The sequence below is a fragment of the Notechis scutatus genome, chromosome 2 (genome assembly GCF_049901735.1).
Source record: "Notechis scutatus isolate UNSWTSFEM ecotype Mainland chromosome 2, rNotScu1.2, whole genome shotgun sequence".
Classification (NCBI taxonomy): Eukaryota; Metazoa; Chordata; class Lepidosauria; order Squamata; family Elapidae; genus Notechis; species Notechis scutatus.
Genome location: NC_142010.1, coordinates 49,846,467 through 49,868,593, shown reverse-complemented (window position 1 = coordinate 49,868,593; position 22,127 = coordinate 49,846,467). Strand labels below are relative to the sequence as shown.

The 22,127-nt window shown below is 37.9% G+C and overlaps 1 protein-coding gene across 7 annotated transcripts in view; it reads left to right on the top strand.

Moving 5' to 3' along the window:
• PLXNA1 (plexin A1) overlaps positions 1-22,127 on the top strand; it is a 403,477-nt gene that overhangs the window by 360,547 nt on the left and 20,803 nt on the right. For 5 of the 7 annotated variants that reach the window (XM_087954678.1, XM_087954681.1, XM_087954679.1 and 2 more), the window contains exons 24-30: positions 8,185-8,331; positions 9,339-9,498; positions 12,414-12,565; positions 13,510-13,606; positions 14,490-14,680; positions 17,614-17,783; positions 20,442-20,654. In XM_087954678.1, the coding sequence (XP_087810804.1) occupies positions 8,185-8,331; positions 9,339-9,498; positions 12,414-12,565; positions 13,510-13,606; positions 14,490-14,680; positions 17,614-17,783; positions 20,442-20,654 (1,130 nt within the window). The remainder of the gene's footprint in view (positions 1-8,184; positions 8,332-9,338; positions 9,499-12,413; positions 12,566-13,509; positions 13,607-14,489; positions 14,681-17,613; positions 17,784-20,441; positions 20,655-22,127) is intronic. The other 2 variants (XM_087954683.1, XM_026678138.2) reach the window with 2 other exon arrangements.

Sequence of the window (22,127 nt, the reverse complement as noted above, 5' to 3'; positions counted from 1 at the left end):
AGCCCAAAAAGGTTAGCCACCACTGGGCTAAAATATATGCTGTGAATCAAGAAGTCCAATTGAGATTTCATTTTCTGCAAAAAAGAATAACAGCATTGAGTTGTTTTCCCTCCCTTGCTGAAACCTTTTGTTATAAACCCTAATGTTATAAATGTTCAATATATAATTTTAAAACCCCTTTCACTCAGAATAATGAAAGGTGCAATGTGAAGGTTCTACTCTGATAAAAAAAACCTCTCCATTTGCCACCTTTTAAAAATCTTCATCATGAATTGGTTGGTGCAGAGGTGTGAATTGTTTTGAATCCATCTGAGGCACTGATGGATTAAATACACATGGAGAAGAGAGCTACTGAGAACTTATTTGGGTAAAATAGATAATGAATTCAAGAAAAAAAGGTTCCCCCGTCAGCCCCCCCAAAAAAAACTAAAAAGGAAACTTAGAGTTATTTCTAAGCAGTTTCTATTATTGTTTATTGCCTTTAGACAGAAAATTTGTCAAACTGAAACAATTACTTGCATCATGAAAGATACACTCTGAGAACTTCTCGGTAGGAACTGTCTTGACTCGCTTCCTCCCAACCAAACTATCTAAACTTTGCTGTCTCTTGCTCCTCTGAAATGTAGCCCCACCCTCCTGGGAATCCAGACTACATTCCACCACACCAACCTCTCAAGAAACTGTGGAGCCAGAGTTGTTATAATAATTTAAAGATTCTTATGGTAGTATTGTGGTCACGCTGATAGGGGTTTTTCCTTTTTATAATCACTTAGCATGTCATTATGCTGTGATGTAATATTTTTCATTGGTTCAGTTTTCCCTAGTAAAATCAGTAGGCATGAATAAAATTCTTATTCTTTCAGCATAGAGAATGTTTTTAATATTGCCTGAAGTAAAGCTTTGAACTGTTGTATCACAGATGAACTTAAAACTATAGTTTTGGAGCACATGGTGTGTTAAAGGAATGTTGAGGCACAGAAGGAATCCTAGGTTAATGGCAGCTACAGATCTATAAATCAAAATTGATGCCTAAATAATAAGGTTTTGTCAGAGTTTTACTCAGTGAGTTGCTATGGCACAAAGTAGAGCCACTTTTTGAAGAATACCATCCCTTGTTAAAATAAAGGAAGCTTAGATGATTTCCAGAACAAGTAGAAAGCAATCACAATTGGTCACAGCCATTCCACTCCTTGCTTCTAGGGACATCCTGTATCCTTGAAAAGATACCTTTGCTGAAGAACGTATAACAATTTGCAAAGGAATAAGAACAATAGACTTTTGCCTCTCTTCAAACATCTTTTCTAATATTGTTGTTTTAAATTATCCAAATATAACTACACAATTTATTTCATTCTGGCTATGTTTTTACACAGTATAATATTTGGCAGGAACCAAGTCAGGGACTAACTTGTTTGATCCATAATGGTGAAGTCATGGAACATAAGTAGCTGCACAAAGGATGGCTAGAAACTTAGCAAAAACCCAGAAACTTGTTTATATTACACTGGTAGTACAACTACAGCAAATTCTCAGTTATATGAAGCTGATGATAAGTTTTACTTCTCCTGTCAGGGAGAAAATGTTTCGCTAGTAGATTTGTCACAAGTGTGCTGTTACCATACTTTGTATATTAAATGTAGAAACCATAAATACAGTCATGTCTTACAATGTATTACATACTGCGTTTCAGCATAGGATACAAACAAAGGAGAATAAAATATAGTGCAGTCTGGAAAATATGCCTCAAACTGTTTATGGAATGTTCTAAGAGCTGGTCTGGTATTTTTTTTAAAAAAGAGTAATGGTACATGCCAACTTCTTTCATATATATCCTGACACACCAAAACTCCTGAAATAGGTAAAATGTATTTCCAAGTTGTGAATTTTTCACAGATTTCCCTTGATTGCAGTTGTCAAGTTCCAAAACCCAGCTCACCACCATGGGGCTATCAGTCATGTTGCTGCTACTTGGTTTTATTTTCCTGGGAGCTATCGTAAACCAGACAGTTAAAAGAAAGAAACAAAAATCAAGATTGTTCAAAAATGGGCCAGCTTTCCTAATCCATCATCACCTGTTGTCATTTTTGCACCCTATATACCCGAGGATTTTCAGTAGAAAAGAGTAATGTTTGCAAACAACAACTCTCATAAACTAATGTCTGGAGAAAAGATCCATGCAATAACAGTGGGTCACTTATAGGGACATAATAAAACTGTGTTACAGATCTTGTGGTATTAAAAAAGAGTGAAAAGTAAGAGTGATCTCTCAAGACTTGGGAACATATGCCTCATCTAAAATGTTAGGCAAACGTGTCTTGCCAGTCAAGTTTCTGATGTATTAAGAAAGAAAAGACCCATCTTCTTTCCTTTTTCTTCTTTTCTCTCTGAGAGGTTTTAGTGGGTGAATATTGCAAATATTTGTCAAATAAGAAGGCAAAGTTAAGATATTTAGAAACGGCTTTGCAAGCAAGCGGAATGTCAGCAGGTTTTGTCTTATAATCTCTTAGCCCAAACTTGTGCAGGCAAATCAAGCAAGTAAAAATATTATATTTTCACGTATACTGCAGATTTTCGTGAAAACATGTCACTGGAGGGTTGCTGACAGGGTTCTGATCTTCGGGAGGGGGGGCGCTCATATCTTTGAGCCAACGATGACTGACGATCGGAACAGCAATGCCAAGGAAGGCTTTCTAAGAAGCTCTCTGACTTTTCATACAGGATGCCACAGGGCAAATTGGTATTTATAGTCTTGCTGGCTGTTCTGTCATCAAATTGGGGGAAAGTATTCCCAAAGGTATAACTGTGTGGGTCACATGGGATTATATATTCCCTTGTGACCACTATATAATAACACGTCCAGGCCTGTGAAACAGAGAAAAGCTAGCTTGCCAAAATAATACATCGATTCAATCCCACTGAGAGATGAGAACAACCTACTTTTCTTCGCTCCCTCATTTCCCATTTATCTCTCTGCTGCAGAAATGATGGGAATAGCCAGCTTCAAGAAATCAGCAAGCCTTGGGACTGGTGGTTTTGTTGAGGCCTCAAGTGCCATTTATCAGCATCCTAATGAGCCATCCTAGGGAAATAGGAAAGCGAAACAGATAAAGAGGAGCATTGAAAAATGCACAATATTAGGTGCCTGATGAGCTAAATCTCATCAATAAGACACTGTGTGAGCGTTAGCTATACTGCCTCAGGCCTCTGCATATGCACAGGCATTCACATGCCAAGCTCATACATCCCACTGATTCCTATAGTTTCAGTTCATTCTTCCTTTCTCCAACATGGCACTCTCCACCGATATTGGATTGCAACTCACTGAGATCCCAGCGAATGTAGCTATTGATTATGCTCCTGAGGGACACTAGGTCGGCAGGTGGCTATTCCATAAAAAATACACTTAACTGTATGTGGGGGTAGGAATCATCAGCATTGTGTAGACATCATTATAAACACAATAGCAAACTCTCCATAGGATTTTTTCACCGTTTTATTTTTGTCTTCGGTTCCTTTTCTCAATGAACTGAGCTTGAAACCACTAGCTCATTTTATAAAATTCATCCTATATTGGCTGTAGGAGCATTCCTAATCATTTGACATAATGGAATTTTTAGATCTGTGTCATTAAAGGATTTGAGCAGAATTTTTTTATGACCCAAGAGGAAAGTGCTGTATACCTGAACACAGAGTTGAGAAGTGGTCTCTGTAACATGTATTGGATGCTATCTCTCTCTTCAGTTATGAAGTGTTATTTCTAATGTTGCTGATCAGGACTTAATTCCTGCTGCTCAGAAAAGGGAGAAAGGTTTGAGGTTGTTATAAAGCATAGCTGCTTGCCTAAAGATGTCAGGGTATATGTTCCCCCTTTTTAACAAAATGATGGTGGTGGATGCATATGTGAAGAAGAAAGAGGGATTTAGAGCTCTGAGCAGCCTGAAGCAGAATTTAGAATTTAAATGGAGGGAAACTCAGTGAATTACGCTTTAGTGGGTTCCCTTTGGTTTGGTTTATGTTCCTCTCATGGCAGCATATTGTGCTAGGAATGGATTAATTAATTTATTATTTTAGTTTGTTTTTGAAATATACTTAGGGTGAAATATACTTAGGGTTTTTAAACAGGGCTTTCCCAAGGCTGCCTGTGGTTTAGCTATGCCCAAAATAAAAACCAGTATCTAAAATGACCTAATTGGCACACTGGAAACTGCAGCCTCTGAAGCTACTGACAGTTCTGCATAATTGAACTTAAGACATTAATCTTTGGAACAGAAATCCAGGACCAGTTTTGCCATTCATGAACAAAACTTAAATGCCTCCAGGGAAGTCTGATATGGACAGGGTTAGTGAGGTATGCAATACATTCTGGTAACTATCCTGCTTAGTCTGTATATCTTTCATTAGAACAGACAAGCAATTCTGTTTTTTGATGTTGGAAATCTAATCAAAATAGCCAAATGCCAAAATGGGTTGTCTGGAGTCATTGTGTGGTAACTATCCATGAATAACAAATACATTATTTGGCATAAGACTGAATTGCTGAAAGCCAATCACATTGGCTTTCGAAGTAGATGCAATGGGCTGATTTTATATGGCTTAATTGCTGTTAGTTTGAAACGCCACTCTGCTTTTTAGTAAACCTGTGTCAAGTTCTGCCACCTCCCACTGAAAACAAATACTGACTCTACTAATTTTTTTTAAAAAAAGTTCTTCCACTGTTGCTTGATGAAGGGAGATATCCAAGTGCAGCTGAAAGTCAGAAAGCAAATATAAGTCAGCAAATATAAAGTAATTAACAGGTTAATCCCGAGCTTTAAGAACTTGCAGAACTTTTATTTTTATTGTCCATTGCACAATACATAATATCTCTGAAACCTCTCTGGAATAAGAATGGCAAATGGGTTAGTCCTCAGAGGTGCTTTTGAACAAGCAATCCACTGTTCTTATGAGCACTTTAAACAGCCCTGATGAAAAGGCAGGCACAGCAGCCCCAAAGCAATGCATGGCTTGTCAGCTGACTGTAAGTGGTAGAAAACGATATGCCAGGCAAACACAATAGACAAATGAGATGTGACCAAGGAGCCATCTTCAATTTATCCTCCACCTAGGTTGCATTTTTCGTGGCTGAACAGTTTGCAGAGACCTTTTATGAGCAATCAAAAACTGCCTGGGAAGAAACCCTATATTTTTGGCTTCACCTGAAAGGAGAGAGAAGGACTAAAACGGGAGCATTTTTCTAGGATGGATCATAATTGCCATGTGTGCCTGTTAACGGATGGTCATCATTTGGCTTGTGCATTACGAGGAGACAAGACAGTTATTAATAAATAGCGCAGCACCCACATTTTTTCCCCCCAAGCAGACTTAATGAAGCCAAGTTTGCAAATGAAACATAATTTCAAAGACAGGCGTGTTGTCGGAAGGTCTAGGGATGATGTATGCCTGTTCCTGCTCGTTAGCAGCTGTCTCTTTAATTACTGCAGATGCTAACGAGATGCTAACAGCATATGGTGACAGAGAGAGCGGGCTCACTTTGCACCAAAGTAGAATTTGTTGTGCTGGTGGCCAAAGGAATAAGAGGAGACTCCAAAGAAGTAATATAGAATATTGCCCCTGGGTCCCTAACGTCTCATAATTTGGAGCTGTTCAAAGTACTGAAATATTTTGGGAATTAACTACACAGCAGCATTATAGGTCAGATCTATAATAATCTATAAATGTTGCAGACCATGTCTTTCTTCCCAGATGGCAATTCTTGGAGTAGTACAGGGGTGGGATTCTATCTAGTCAGACTGGTTCTATAGAACTGGTTGTTATGATTCTGCGCAGTTCAGAGAACTGGCAAATCGTGCCACTGGCTGGCCCCTCCCCTCCCCACCCACTCACTTCTTACCTGGCATGCATGCAATCCAACTTGTCTGCTAAGTTGCTATTTTTCCTTTTTTTTTCTTCAACTATCAGCTGTTCTGACTATCAGCTTCTATTTTTCAGTGCAGACTCAGGCAACAGATTGGAGAAAGGTAGATCTCTGAGTGAATCTGTGATTCTGTGAGCAACTCAATCTGCCTGCCTGCTTTGCCAGCTTTTGGGTAAAAGTTGCTCTTTTTAAAATAAAAAACTCAATATTTACATAAATATTTACAATATTTGCATACAAGCCATGTCCACCCAGTCACATGACCACCAAGCCACACCCACAAACTAGGCTACGCCCACAGAACCAATTGTTAAGAAATTTGAATCCCACCCCTGGAGTAGTACCCTTTCACCTTTGAATAATTTCTCTCTTAACCTAATAATTTTCATCTCTTCATTGCTACTCCATTTTCTCATAAACAATCCAGCCCCTTGTCAAATATTTCTTTTTGCATAATACTGCACCTTTCAACATTTCTAATTTTTTCCCTTTCATCTAAGCACTGTGACCTAGCACATTTCCATTAACTGAAATCTGAGAACTTTATTTTTCACACACTTCTAAAAAGCAGGACATAGATAAGGTTGCCTCTTTCACAGTAGAGTAAATTGTGTTGCTTTTATCAGTGCAGGGAAGCTGACTCGTTGATTATGTATTTGCTTTTTTATATAATAATAAGAACAGCAGAGGACACCTAAAGAAATGAACTAAGAACTATGGAGGAAACAACAGGAAGCATTTATTTCAAACCATCAGATGATTGTCTAGTTGACCTCATTACTATCAAATATGGAATCTAGCAGCACGACTAAAAACATTTAAGGAATAAAAGAAATTTACAGAAGTTAATTGAAATACAGATTAATGTAGGATATTGGAGTGGGGAAATTCACTGTTGAGTTGAGAAATTTGGAGGAAATATTGGAGCTGCAAGTTTGTCTCCTAGCTTCTAGCAATAAAATATTTAAGAAACAAACTAGAAGTAAATCTGCATTGCTTAATTATTTTGTCTAGAGATTGCAACTGTAGTGTGAAAAAATAGAGAATGATCTGATGGCTTCTGTTCTTATCTTAAGGAACAAGTTCTGACTGAGGTGCTGATTGGCTGAGGATTGATTGGGCTCTTGTCATTGTCCTAGCAAAGTTCTTATTTCCTATATATGCCTTGTGTAATCTATATTGCTTAGAACAGGGGTCTCCAACCTTGGCAACTTTAAGATTTGTGGACTTCAACTCCCAGAATTGGGAGTTGAAATCCACAGGTCTTAAAGTTGCCAAGGTTAGAGACCCCTGACTTAGAATATGTGTAGTATACTATCTACACTTATACAAAAAATTCAGGGGTTGTTCAATCAATCTTATCGCTTTTATTTAAAAAAAAAAATCTATTGCCTCTTTAAGAGGCTCAGGAGTGAGGCTCTTAATGTGCTTTCAAAACCAGGCCAGGTTTGGGCTGCCATCTTTAAAGCTCTAGAAATAATAGAGTCTGTGCCAGAAATGATGCTTCCTAGGTTCTCTAAGGATTTTAGTTGTAAAGATGCCACAGAAAATATAGCCTTCAAATAATTGTGTATTGCTCTTCACTTAAATCTTTTGTTAAATCAAATTTTCTGAAAGGGCTTTCATTTGAACTTAAAATATTGAATCCTTAGCTTGGTTTGCCATTATTAAGTTACGATCTGTGGAGCTCAGTGAAATTTTTGAAACTCTTGTTTACATACATATTTTTCACTGCCTTTTTGTAAAGTATTTCTTGGCGCTCTCTCTCTCTCTCTCTTTCTCTTTCTCTCTCTCTCTCTCACACACACACACACACACACACACACACACACACACTCACTCTCACTCACTCACTCTCCTGTCAAGTCAGGAATTGCATATTGCAAATATTGTAAAGATACTTTTTTCTTTTTAAAAGTTTAGACTAAATAAATTTTGGATGAGTGATTAACAAAAGAAACCTTACCAAAGCAAATAGAGCTACTTTTGGAGACAATACAGTATTGAATTAATAATCAACCACATCCTGACCTTGCTTAATCCCAGTCATTTCTGTGTGCATACTTTTTATCCTGCAGCAAGCATCCTGTAAAATAATCATTTAATTGAAGCATGATGTAATGACTAACAAAACCAGCCTTTGATGCAAATTCTTCTAAGAGACAAGAATAGCAACGGCGGTATTTCTCCTACATACCTATGCAAGGTATTTTGGAAATAAAGCATAATTTTATATTGACTGCCCTTCTTTCTCTTCATCCTTTCTTCAGGAATGTGCAGGTGAACCTCTGTTCATGTTGTATTGTGCCATCAAACAGCAGATGGAGAAGGGGCCTATAGATGCCATCACTGGAGAAGCCCGCTATTCCCTAAGTGAAGACAAGCTCATCCGGCAACAAATTGACTACAAAATGTTGGTTAGTAACAGTGGGAATTTAACTAGGATAGATTCTTCATCCTCTGAGTTAGCCCTTCTGATGATACTCTGATGATGGAACAACAAAGTAGTTGTTGTCATCAAGACCAATAATAAGAGAAGGAGGTAATATAGAATGAGAGGCGAGAATATTCTCTAAACGTTTGATCGAGTAGTCCAGTGTTTCTTAAAAAATTTTCTCTTAGCACCTCTTCCTATTTTAAAAGATTATGGAGGACCCCCAAAAGAGCTCTCTCTCTCTCTTATGGTCTGAATCCTTGAAAGAAAAGAAAAATTGGCATTAAAATACAGACACACAGCATTCTTTAAAGCCTCAGTGGGCTATAAATAAGAGTTCTTTTCTGATATTAATATTAATTTTCTTCCTAAATCAAAGGGAGGGAAAACCTCTTCCTTTGTGCCACATCTAAGAAGCCTAGTAACTATTTCCTTCTTCAGGAATGTGAACCATGACAAATAGATATGCTAGGTTTAAATAGCGTATGCATCATTCATGGCTAGATATTGAAGTGTACACATCTGCCTTTTACTAAGTCAGGTCATTGGCCTGCACATTCTAGTATAGTTGACTCATTACTTCAGGCTTTTAGACTGGAGATTCTCCTATTAAGAGATGCTTAAAGTTGGACTTTGAACTTTCTGCTGCAACCAGGTGATCTATGGCAGCTATGATTTTCCCTGTTATTTTCAAATGAGTACATTCTGCAACAAGCTTCTCCCTCAGATTTCCTTCCTAATTAGAGTGGAGTGAGGCGTAAAGACAGCTTAATGATGCCCCTTCTTGTCATCCATTTCATCTGAGGAAAGCTGTAATGTTATGCAGAGCATTCCTGTACACAAATGTATTTATATTTTATTTTATTTTTGAAATTTGCATGATGCCCTACAAAACCAAGTTTTCATATTACAAAAAATGTTTAAAACTAAAACAATCATGAAAAAAAGGAAGAAGGTAGTTAAGCTTTTTCATCCTTTCCTTTTATATAGACATTAAACTGTGTGAATCCTGAAAATGAAAACGCTCCTGAAATTCCAGTCAAGGTCCTAAATTGTGATACCATCACACAAGTGAAGGAAAAGTTGTTGGATGCTGTGTACAAAGGTGTTCCATATTCCCAAAGACCCAAAGCAGGAGACATGGACCTGGGTAAGCTATGGCTTCTTGTGTAGTTAGGATAAACAATGGATTCATATAATTATGACATTAGGGCTATAAAATTCCAATAAAAAGATGCTTTAAAATAATCATTTTTACTTCATTAAAGGAGCTGCATGCTTTTCCAGGCTCATGTGGCTGCTTCAGAAGCTACTTTTTTTCTTTGCCACCTGTGTGTATAAATGTAGCCATTCTGGTTTCTTTTTCCCACAGTTCTCTTCACACATGACCTCCTATACTTGTTGATAGATACCTCAATATAGAGAAAAGTAAAGTCCTACACTTAGGCAAGAAAAACACATATAGACTGGGTGAAACCAGTCTCAATAGCAGTAACTGTGAGAGGGATCTTGGAGTCTTAGTGGACAACCATCTAAATATGAGCCAGCAGTGTGCAGCCGCTGCCAAAAAAGCTAATGCAATCCTAAATTGTATTAACAGAGGGATACAATCAAGATCAAGGGAAGTACTAATACCACTCTATAAAGCCTTAGTAAGACCACACCTAGAGTACTGCATCCAGTTTTGGTCACCACATTATAAAAAAGATGTTGAGACTCTAGAAATAGTACAGAGGAGAGCAACCAGGATGATTAGGGGACTGGAAGCTAAAACATACCAACGAAATGGTTGCAGGAACTGGACTTGGCTAATCTAGTAAAGAGAAGGACCAGGGGAGACGTGATAGCAGTCTTCCAATATTTGAGGGGCTGCCACAGGGAGGAAGGGGTCAAGCTATTTTCTAAAGCTCCTATAGGCCAGACAAGGAATAATGGATGGAAACTGAACAAGGAGAGATTTAAGCTGGAAACAAGGAGAAACTTTCTGACAGTGAGAACAATCAACCAATGGAACAGCTTGCCCTCGGAAGTTGTGGGAGCGCCATCAGTTGAGGCTTTCAAGAAGAGATTGGACTGCCATTTGTCAGAAATGGTGTAGGGTCTCCCGCTTGGATGGGGGGGTTGGACTAGATGACCTACAAGGTCCCTTCCAACTCTGATTATCTGTAAATCTGTAAACCTCCCTGCATGTTCTAAGGCCATGTTTTAAAACTCAAACTTGATGGCAGTTTCAAACTAATGACTCAAGGGAATAGGCAAAGGCTGAAAAGGGACAGAGTTGGTTATTTATTTATTTATTGGAAGCTGAACAGATAGTATTTTGATAAATGGATATGCTTTATATGAGGAAGAATAGGGAAGTATGCAAAAGCAACAAATTGGTATGGTTTTCTAGAAGATTGTTTGTTTGTTTGTTTTCCTATCCACCCAATTTCTAGGCTGCCCAAAAGTGCCTTTTCTGTAACTGTAGCTTCACAGAGTTAAAAAATGAAAAAGAAATTTTTATATAAAAAATAGTCAGAGTGAACAATGAAGAAAACCAATCCCTCCATGTCTCTTGACCTGTAGGGCCCCTGTGTCAATATCTGAAGAATGAGTCATGTTTTGGGGACTTTCTTGAAGGCAAGTAGAATTGGGTGTGGGAGTCAGGCAAATTGTGAAAATGATGCTGTTCCAGAAGGCTGATGCTGTAGCAGAGAAGGATTTACTTCCCAAACTACTGAATCATCTCCAAGAGGGCATTGTCTAGAAAAGGTTCACCATTATTCAGAAAAAAATAGAACATTCTGGAATTCTCTGAAAAGGTCTCTTACCATTTTGCACATCCCTAGTATTTTCTTAGCAAACTATGAATAGAATTGAGCTCTCTAAGAATTAAGGATCAAAATATGCATACTAGTGACAATATCATCAAATATGTTAATGATAAATCACCTATAAGAAATAGATTTTATTTTGTGTGATTCAGTCATCAAATAGAATACAAATGAGGATGAGGATGGTGATGATGATATCCTTTCAGTTGAGTCCTTAGCAAAAATAATGGAAATAGAACATTAGTAGTTTAAAATGACTCACATATGGAAGCTAGACCCATTGTATAGCAAAATTTGCAAGAAGATTAGCCAAACTTGGTAAACCTATTTGGTGCCTTGACTGCAATGATAAATGTTGCTTTAATTCACAAGTGAAGAAACAGATTTGTCATTTAGAACTGGATCCAGTAGCAAGAAGGAGTCACAGTTTGGGTAGAAATTCTCCTTTTTTAAATCTATCAGCCCAAAGTCTTTCCCTCAAAAATAAGCCCATAATCCCAACTTTGGGGAAAAGCTAAAGACATAAAAATGGGCAAGAGGTGATTCAATATTCCACACCTGAATAACTTTGCTCCAAAAATGAAGCCCTCATACTTGCAACCTTCATGACAGATGTTATTTGGTATGCAAGGAAAGTCGTTTTTCATTCTCAAATAAAAATGTTATTATGATGTATTGCTGATTCTATGTTAGCATTTTAAACAACTTCATGATCACAGGAAGTAATAAGATGCAATATCTGAGAGATGATGAGAACAGTAATCTCATATGACTAAAATAGTGAACTAAATATTTTCAGGGGGAAGGGGAACTGACTTAATTCCAGTAGTTGAGATAACAATGCTTGTGATCACTGATTATGTAAAACTTATTAAAAGCAGAAGGTTGTTGATTAAGCTGGAGATATTCTTGAAGATTCCTCCAAATGGGTTACGAAGGTGAATAATTTAAAGTTTTGTGGGCAGGGGGTTGTTTTGAGTCAAGTCTCACTTCCGTTAACCAGTTTTCTTGGCAATCACTTCAGAATTGATTTGCCATTGCTTTCTTCCTAAGAGTGGGAAGCCCAAGTCACACCAAGGAGAAAATGGCCCTATTACATTGGATCCCAAACAGATTTTCCTAGCATAATTTTTGCTAACTACAGCGAGACTGTAATGGGGTTTACGGTGGGGTGTGGCTTTTTAAAATGGCTTGTGCCATGCCTCATTCACATGCTCTCCATGCCTTTCATTCTGTGATCTGTCCAAAGTGAGCACGATCCCCAGTGACCCCATGCCCTTCTCTTCCATCGGTGCAGAGTGGCGGCAGGGCAGGATGGCTCGGATAATTCTTCAAGATGAAGATGTCACCACAAAGATCGACAATGACTGGAAAAGACTCAACACTCTAGCTCATTACCAGGTGTGGTTGTCCTTGGGTTTTTGTCATAGTGGTGGCAGAAGAGACCTGATATCTGAATATGCTATGTATCTGAATAAGATAGGTATATTTATCTCATACATGAGAGATGGATACAAAAAACAGCTGTTGTTATTTATTTTACTATTGAATTAGTATTGGCGAGAGAAGATAGGATGAAAGTCCAGGCTAGATCCTGGTGTGTACATTTGATGAGTATTAAATAAGGAAGAACATACATAGCTCAAGATTGTATCGTTAGGTTTTTTGTGTCCTCTGAGTTTGCTTTTCTTCTTGCAGACATTTCATTATCAGGCTAGACAACATCAGTACACCGATGATGTTACCTAGCCTGGTAATGTTTGTAAGAAGAAAAGCAAGCAAGAATACGAAATTATACATCTTGGAAAGGCATTTGTAGAGAATGAAAAGAAAGCTTCTAGCTCTTAAGTTTAACAAAAGAAGCATTAAAATTATGTGCAAGATTGTTCTCTTTCTCTGTATTCTTCCTGACGAGGCCTGGGATAATCCATATGCTGTCCTGTGTGCTTTGTCTTTGATCTGTCCACCACAAACAATTGAATAAATATGCTTTAACAAAGGAAGAATGAAAGAAGAACAAATTCTAGACAAAGCTGGAAGCGTTCTATTTTTGTGCCAGGCAGATTTTGAAAAAGATAAAACTCAGGTCAGATCTGGAAATCCCAAGGAATGGAAAATGGCTTTTTATTAAGAAGAAAAAGAAAGCTTTCTTCTGTTTGTGTTTACATTATAAGAGAATGAACTGTCCATCTTCTCAAATTTTCTGAGAGGCTCTGAGAATCCACCGAACAGGGAGTTAAACTTGTTTATTTCAGCTATCTTTAGTAGGGAGCTCAGTGTGGGTTGGAGTGAGAGAGGTAGAGATTGTGGATCTTCAGTCTTAATTTTGGTAATATTCTCTACAGGTAACAGATGGTTCATCTGTGGCACTGGTGCCCAAGCAGAACTCTGCCTACAACATTTCCAATTCCTCTACTTTCACAAAATCACTCAGCAGATATGGTGAGTAAATGAGAAAACTTCCTTGCCAGTTTATTATCTAGAATTCTTTAGCAGTCTGGGAATTAAGAAAGTCTTCCTAAATTAAGAAAAAGCAGACTAAAAAGGATACCATGCTTCAGTCAAGCCTCTTCTAATGAATTCCTTGGTTTTGTATGACAAAATTGATGTAGGCCCATTTTATAGTAAATCTACAACTAGCTTCTTCCAGTTAAGACTTTGCCTCTGGTTGCTTTATCGAGTTTAGTTTTTCTTCCAAATGTGCATTTCTTCACTGTGTTTTCTTAAAGCCACTGTGCTTTCATGTGCCTTATTGGTACATGATTAAGAGAAGCAAGGTATCTATTATAAGTATTAAAAGTATTTGCTGAAGAAAAAAATTGTCGCAGGATCCAATCTTGGTCGGGACCAGAATTTTAGTCTGCACAGCTTTTGACCTTGTACTGGAGCCCATCCTCCAGAAAGATTCAGATAGAGAGAAGTTCCCTGAAGATGGGCTCCCAGCATGAGTCTGAAACCACACTAAACCTCTGGTCCTGATGACTGACCCAGATTGGATCTGGGACATGTATATTTGCCTTCATTTGTGGAAAAAAAGTCATTTATTTAGAATTGAAGAGTACCTACCCATAGGTCTTGAACTATAATGAGTTTCCTTCATTATTCATCAGATCCTTTCAATGAAAAAAAAAAGTCAGTAATCTCTTTTTTTCTAGGGCCAATTAGTTAATGAAGTTTAATTGACAGGTTAGCCCAAAACACATCATATTTTTTGATGGTATGACAGGCCATGCTGCAAGTTAAGTGAGGTGGAGGGAGGACAGCAGAGGCCAAGAGTCAGCTGAGGAGGGAGAGGCAGTTGCCATTATATGTGGTTTCCTCACAGAGAGTATGCTCCGGACAGCTAGCAGCCCTGACAGTCTCCGTTCCCGGACCCCCATGATCACACCTGACCTGGAGAGTGGCACCAAGCTATGGCATCTGGTGAAGAATCACGATCACATGGATCAACGAGAAGGTGATCGTGGCAGCAAGATGGTCTCAGAAATATATTTGACTCGTCTGTTAGCTACTAAGGTAAATCAAAATGGCTCCTAGGTCCATTGTGAGATTTGGATAGTGTTATAAGTTTGTTAATAGCAGTATCACTTAGACTTATATGCAGCTTCACAATGCTTTACAGCCCTCCCTAAGCAGTTTACAGAATCAGCATATTGCCCCCAACAATCCGAGTCTCCATTTTACCGACCTTGGAAGGATGGAAGGCTGAGTCAACCTTGAGCCTGGTGAAACTCGAACTGCTGGCAGCTGCCAGACAGCAGAAGTAGCTTGCAGTGCTGCATTCTAACTACTTCCCCACCACGGCTCTTAACCTCACACACACACACACACACACACACACACACACACACACACACAAAGGAGGGATACAAATCAAATAAATCAGTGCATGAATGGATGCAGGGGAATATGTATTCAAGTTATATACAGCACAGGGGACTTAGTCTAAGACATTGAAATTATAAACAAACAAGTGTTTAAGAAAGCCAGAAAGATTAAGAAAACAAGTAAATTATAGCACCAGGCTATTGTTGGTTTAGTTGCTTTATGCCCGTGTGTCATTATTTATGCCTGCATTTTTTTCCTGCCTCTTCTCTAAAATGGCAGGCTCATGGTAGTGATCTCACCTTGAGCCTGGTGAGATTCGAACTGCCAAATTGCAGGCAGCTGGGAGTCAGCAGAAGTAGCCTGCAGTACTGCATTCTAACCACTGCACCACAGATCTTAATATTTCATCATGAACTCTATCCTGTTCTCCTTTTTATATACGTACTTATAAAATACTCCTTGTTTTTTATACTTATATATGTATTATATGCATTGCACCAGATTCTAATTGCCATCTATTAGGGGATGGGGTGTAGTGAATCTTGCAGTGTGTGGAGGATTGAACTTGATGTCCTCTTAGTCCCTTCCAGTTCTATGATTCCATGTTCCCGCTGTTGGGTTAGGGACGGTCTCTCCTTCCAACCCTGATCCATAACCAGGAGGTGAAAATTAGTTGAAGTACCAGCCTAGGAAGAGGGAATCCATGAGTTCTAGTCCCACATTATCCATGAAAGCCAGCTCAGTGATCTTGGGCCAATCACACTCTCTCAGTGGTGATTGGCGATTCTACTGCCTCTGGTATGATGAGTAGTCTGATTCCTTTGATCTCATCACCTCCCTTTATATCAGCCCTCCCACTAAATCTGCAAAGATGAGTATTGCACCCTAGCTATTATCAAAAGCAAGATGGGATTCCAGCCTCTAGGTGCTATAATCATTGATTTATCCAGTTTCATTGTTCATGCACTTGATGGACGCCCTCATTTAACCAATATTCCGTATCAGCAAAAACCCGTGAAGGAATATTAAAAATCCAGTGGCTTATGACACAAACACCAAACTGCTCACAATATAATTGCTACACTAATTCCTGAAGTAAATCAAACGGTCAGTAGAAAATTTGTATTGGAACAAACCAAAATAGTACTCTGTTGTCAGATTCTGAAAAATCCCACGGTAACTGCAAAGGTAAATTCAGCTCAGCTGAATCTATCCTAGCCAAATCATAAATCATAGTAATCTACAAGAGGAATGCTGTTTGCTGATTGCTATTGTTTAACTTGTACAGTTTTATAATATATATTTGTATATATAACCTGAACATTCCAGGGTATTGTTTGCTTCTTCTATGAGCAGCAAAAAAATCTAAGTAGTAGAAAGCTTTTCTTCCTTCCTTTCTTTTTTTGTTTTTCTTTCTTTGTTTTTCTTTCTTTCTTTCTTTCTTTCTTTCTTTCTTTCTTTCTTTCTTTCTTTCTTTCTTTCTTTCTTTCTTTCTTTCTTTCTTTCTTCCTTCCTTCCTTCCTTCCTTCCTTCCTTCCTTCCTTCCTTCCTTCCTTCCTTCCTTCCTTCCTTCCCTCTTTCTTTCTTTTTTCTTCCCTCCTTTACATCATTCAAGGCATCTGAATATACAGGTGACACATAATTTGAACATTCCATCAGAAAGCAGATTCTTCATGAGGGAGAAAGCAGGGGTACTCACTCTCTCAAATATTTTCAGAATTCCAACGTGGATTTTTCTTCCTCTCTCTCAGTCTAAAAGCAGTCCCTTTTCACAGGGAGATATGTGGATTACCTCAACCTGAAGGAGAGGAATATATTTTAGGCATTTGCTGGCTGTTGAAAGACACAGTTTTTGAAAGCACTTTCAAAATTCAAGATTTCTTAGCAAAATGGTCTTTGCAGTTTCATGGGGACTGTAAAAGAAGTCTGCAATAACAGTTTCTCTCTCCTATACAATCTTTCCACAGTTTTAAACCACTATTCTAACTATATGTGTTGTATGTTTTTCAAACTTCGATAGCTGGATCCTACATGAGATAATAACTGAGAGGATTATAGGCTTATCTTTCCTCATAAAAAATCACTGTCTCAGAAAGCCAGCTTGGAACTATTATGAAAAGAAAAAAAAAGCAGTGATCCTGCAGTTAATTGAATACTGAACCAGAACTCTGAAATAATTTGGATTGCTCTCTGTAAAATCATATATCTCTACCATATTTAAATCATTAAGTTGAGGATTTGTAGAGAATGAACAAGGCATAAAACAAATGTATATGACATGGGTAAAAACTCAGCAGGATAGTCAAACAGTGCCACTGAAGCTCCCCCTATTTTTAATGCCTTTCTTCCTTCCTCTCTTTATAACTCTTTTATACCTTCTCTAAGTTCAGTTCTAAATTCCTTTACAATAGCCCATGAAAAGCCAGTTTTATTTCATCCATTGGTGACACTTCAGTTTCTTATTTCAGAGCATGTTTTAATACCAGGGAAATATTTTAGCCCTTCTGAGAAGAAAAAAAAAAGAATGCCTTCATTCTATTGTTGCTGTTCTGCTTGTGTACATGAATGATATGTTAAGTAATGCTGAACAAATATCCTGTTTTGTTTTGTTTTTGTTCCAGGGAACTTTGCAGAAGTTTGTGGATGACCTTTTTGAAACTATCTTCAGCACAGCCCACCGAGGGAGTGCCTTGCCTCTGGCCATCAAGTACATGTTTGACTTCCTGGATGAACAAGCTGATAAGCACCAGATCAATGACTATGATGTCAGGCACACTTGGAAGAGTAACTGGTAAGAAGATGCTGTAGCGCAGCAATAAAGCAGATGACTCGCACTGCAGAAAATCCCAAGATGTCTTCCCATCTTCTGAAGGTCAAGCTGAGGCAGAGTGGATACCTGATGGGTCATTGTGTAGATAAATGTTTAGCTAGGAAGATCAATGGTTTATTTCTGCAAGCCAGCTTCTTATCTAAGCTGCAGCTTGTGTGTGAAAAGTTAGGGGTAGCTAACAAGGAAGATGTTTCTTTCAAAGAGTGTAAACCGCCCTGTTGTAATTTCAGCATTTTCAAAAAATAGATCAGATGATTTAAAAAAAATTACCTCAGTTGCATAAGGAAGCGCAGCCTCAAAGCATTTGTGTTATTCTGTTCTCTGGTGTAGAGGAAGCCTCACATATACACTCACTTAAAAAGGCATTTATATTAGGCTACAATATAGCCTGTATCTAATTCACTTGTTGAGATGGGAGGCTATAGAAATCAAATAAATAAATAAAAAATTACAGATCTGTCAGGATAAAATTTCTGTAAGTTTATATTACAGGGACATTATCTTGCTTGGACAAATACTTTGAAGCCCCCCTGAAAACCAGTGTTTTCCAAATGAATTTATAAATCACTAAAATCACAATATAAAACCCGGAATAATAATGTGGATCCAATAATGGAAACATAATCATTAAGAGATCAGTAAAATAATAGTGTGGCACAGTACTGATTCAAGGCAAAAAGATGTTCGGTGTGCTGGAGAAATTCTAACCTTTGGGGAGCGGGGAATGGCATGGCTGCCTCGGAGGTGCAGACACACCATGCCAGAAAACAGGGCAGCTACTGAAATGAGCTGCAAACAGGTGCTGCATTCAGACCTTTGCACGCTTCAAAGCACCTCTTAATCTTTGAATTTGAAGCGATTCAGAGTCTTAATAAACAATAAAAGCAGCAGCTACAGGAGAGCAGTTAAAAATCTTGTATGCAGCATTTTTGTTTATATAGCCAGTTATCAATTTGCTGGTGAACTGTATTCCACATTTACCTTCAAATGTGATAGGGAAGTTATTCTCTGCATGCTGATTTGCATAGCCTTAAACTCCATCTCGCTACTTATTTTGTGCTATTGGGGATTAACGTGCTCAGTGAATAGTAAAAAGTGGCAGACACTTTTCTCTTCTTCTGCTGCCTTCCTGATTTGATCTCTCAGCTCCTTTCACTATTACTGGGGATAGGAATATACACTCTGATCTCTGGTTTTTGTTAAATAGCAAGCAAATTGCTTTTGTAGTTCAGTAACTGTCAGTAATTAGCAAGGCAGGAAAAGAAACGTTTTTAAATGGAGTTATGAGAGCATGGAAACATTTGGAACTGATTTATCACTCGGCTTTCTATATTAAAGGAAATAGCTGCTCTGGGAGGAAAAACGGGGTAGGGAAAGAATCCCAATGATGCAACTCCACAGAGCCCAGGGAGGCAGGCAGGCTCCAGCATACTAATGCCCTTGCTTGTTTTGCACTGCTAATTCAGTGGATAGAGTACATTTCAAGAGAGGGCTCTCTGAAATTAAAAGACATAGGGTTATATGATTTGTGGGAGTTTAGCAGTTGAGACAAAAAACAGTTATGAAAAGCAAGGGCCTAATTTTCATTGAGATAATTCAGATTTTATGGTAGGGTAGGAGAGATCAGACAATGGAATTATTTTACACAAAAAATCCTCACCCTAGAAGTCATGGGAAAGTTTCTATGAATTTTCCTGATATACAGAAATGTTTCCAGTGAGAAAAATTTCCAGTGAAAATTTTCCAGTTAAAAATTAAGATAGTATTCCTGAGATTCTTTGTGTTATGCTTTGAAACTTGGTCATCCCATCTTCCCTCAAGTAAATTAGTTTGAGTTTTCCCAGTTCTTTGTTTTTTTTCCCAACCTAGCCAATATAACAGGAAAAAGTAATATGATAGCCCTTCTGCCTCAGTAACATTGCTTTGTGAAAATAGACATGGGTAATTTGCAGAAACAGCATAGCCAATTGCATTGTGCTGGTTGCCTCAGTTAAAAGATAAATTAATGCTGAGTTGAGGAAGATCAAGAAGTTGCTTTTCCTTTAATTATAGTTCTCATTTCTTAATAGAATTTAGTCTCCAAGGGCTAATACAAATATAGGGATTTAATAAAGGGCAGAAAACTTGGTGAACCCTGAAATGTAACAATAATTTCAAAGGGTTTAAGAAGAGCATAGGGAAATGATAGAAATGTTGACAAGTACTGATAAAACCCCAAGGTCAGCATGAATGACTTTGACAAATGCTCTATTCTATGTCAAAAATAATAGAATTTACCAGGCACAATTTTGGATATTTAAAACAAGTCTCATGATAGAAATATTTCTGATATTTACTGTTAGTTTTCAAATGCCATATGCCCTTAAAATCATTTATATCCACATATAAAACATTTAAAAATATGTTCATATACAGCTGCACCATATATCATATACCCACCCTTCAGTGAGATAGCTATGTAGCTGGCAAACGATGCATCAGAGTTATTATCACCTGTTTAGATTTCGGGACAACCCCTGCCCCCCTTACTGTGATAGATTTTAACCAAGTAAAGTTTTTTTGCCAAGAGCCCTACTTGAAGCTACTAAGAATAATCTCTTCTTTTCTTCTCCTTTGCAGTCTACCTCTGCGTTTTTGGGTGAATGTGATTAAGAACCCACAATTTGTGTTTGACATTCATAAGAACAGTATTACTGATGCCTGCCTATCAGTGGTGGCTCAGACATTCATGGACTCCTGCTCAACTTCTGAGCACAAACTAGGGAAAGACTCTCCCTCCAATAAACTACTGTATGCCAAGGACATCCCTAACTATAAGAGCTGGGTAGAAAGGTGAGTAACTGCAGCTGTAGAGAAAGTAGGTTTGCAAAAAGAACAAAGGTGTGGCAGTTCTAGAATGTTTGGGGTGGTTCCCTGAGTTAGAGGAGGAAAAATGGTTCTTCGGAACAATTGCAAGTGATCCGTTTTTTTTCCTAAGAATTGCCAATTCCTTTCAGACCTTTCTAATGAATAAAGTAATATAGCATATAGATTTCACGATGGCAGCTGTTTCTATTAGGTTGGATCCAGCATAAACATCTAATTGAGGTGTGGGGAACCTCAGTGAAGTATTTCTTCTATCAGCTGAGCTTTTCAGTAGTTGAACAAGACAAAGAATGATGTTTCTCTTGCAACCATTATTAGATCCAAGTCTCCTACAAATTGCATTTAAGGATTGGTGGAACTGGGTTGGGGAATTTGGGAGTAGTGAATAAGGAGGCACTCCCAAAAATAAAAATAACTTCCTCCCTTTTCTCTTTCCATCTTCAATGTTTTGAGGATATTTCTACTAGTAAAGCAATCCATTTGCAGGAGGATTAGCAAAGCAAAATCTCTTTGCCAATGGAATTTAAAGCCTGGATTATATCCAAACTGAAAATAATACAATCACATTGTGTTGAGTAATACAGATAAGAGTTTTTCGTTTTCATGGGTTTTACCGGGGAGATTCTGATCAATTTCAAGTATGTTTGGTTTATTAATTATTGTGTACTATTGGGGTAGAGACTCACACATTGAAAAGATTCAGTAGCTGGTGCTGTTTTGTGAAAATTGTATTTGCTAATGACATCATTACCCTGCTGATGTCTTAAGTAAAATCAGAAGTTTTTTTTCCACTGCTGCTAATAAAGATGAAAAAATAGATAATGAAACACAGGATGAATAAGACTCTCTATTTATAAATAGAACTATTTTATTAAACAAATTGACTGTGTGTCTGTTTGTGTACACACACACACACACACACACACACACACACACACACATTAGTTAGAATTGGTATATTGTGCAAATCATATTTTAAATACCCGGTTCTTGACTTAGAGATTACATTTGTGCCTGAGCTTTAATTCAAACTGTTTTGACAACTTATTATCCTGATGGTTAGGGGAGATGGATATTGCATTAGTTTTATAAGCATTATTTTTATCTTGTTTATTCATGGTAGTGAATAGCCCTACAAGATGGACAGACCAGAAAACTGATTCCATAGAATTATATTTCACTGTGATAAGCTTTAGTAACAGAATCTTGACTAAGTTTTCCCTTCCTTCCTTCCCTCTTAGACCCTAGGGAACCAGAGATGGGATAGTCTGGGTCTCTTTGTAATACCCTTCAATTCTCTCTGGACTTAACCTAAGTTTATTCTGTACTGTACCTGATGTTTTCTTAATAGCCTATCTAGATTTGTTCTTTAAGGGCACCTCCCTGATTCTCCTATACCCAGAAACTTCACTAATATTGTTGGGGGAGGGGGGGTTACAC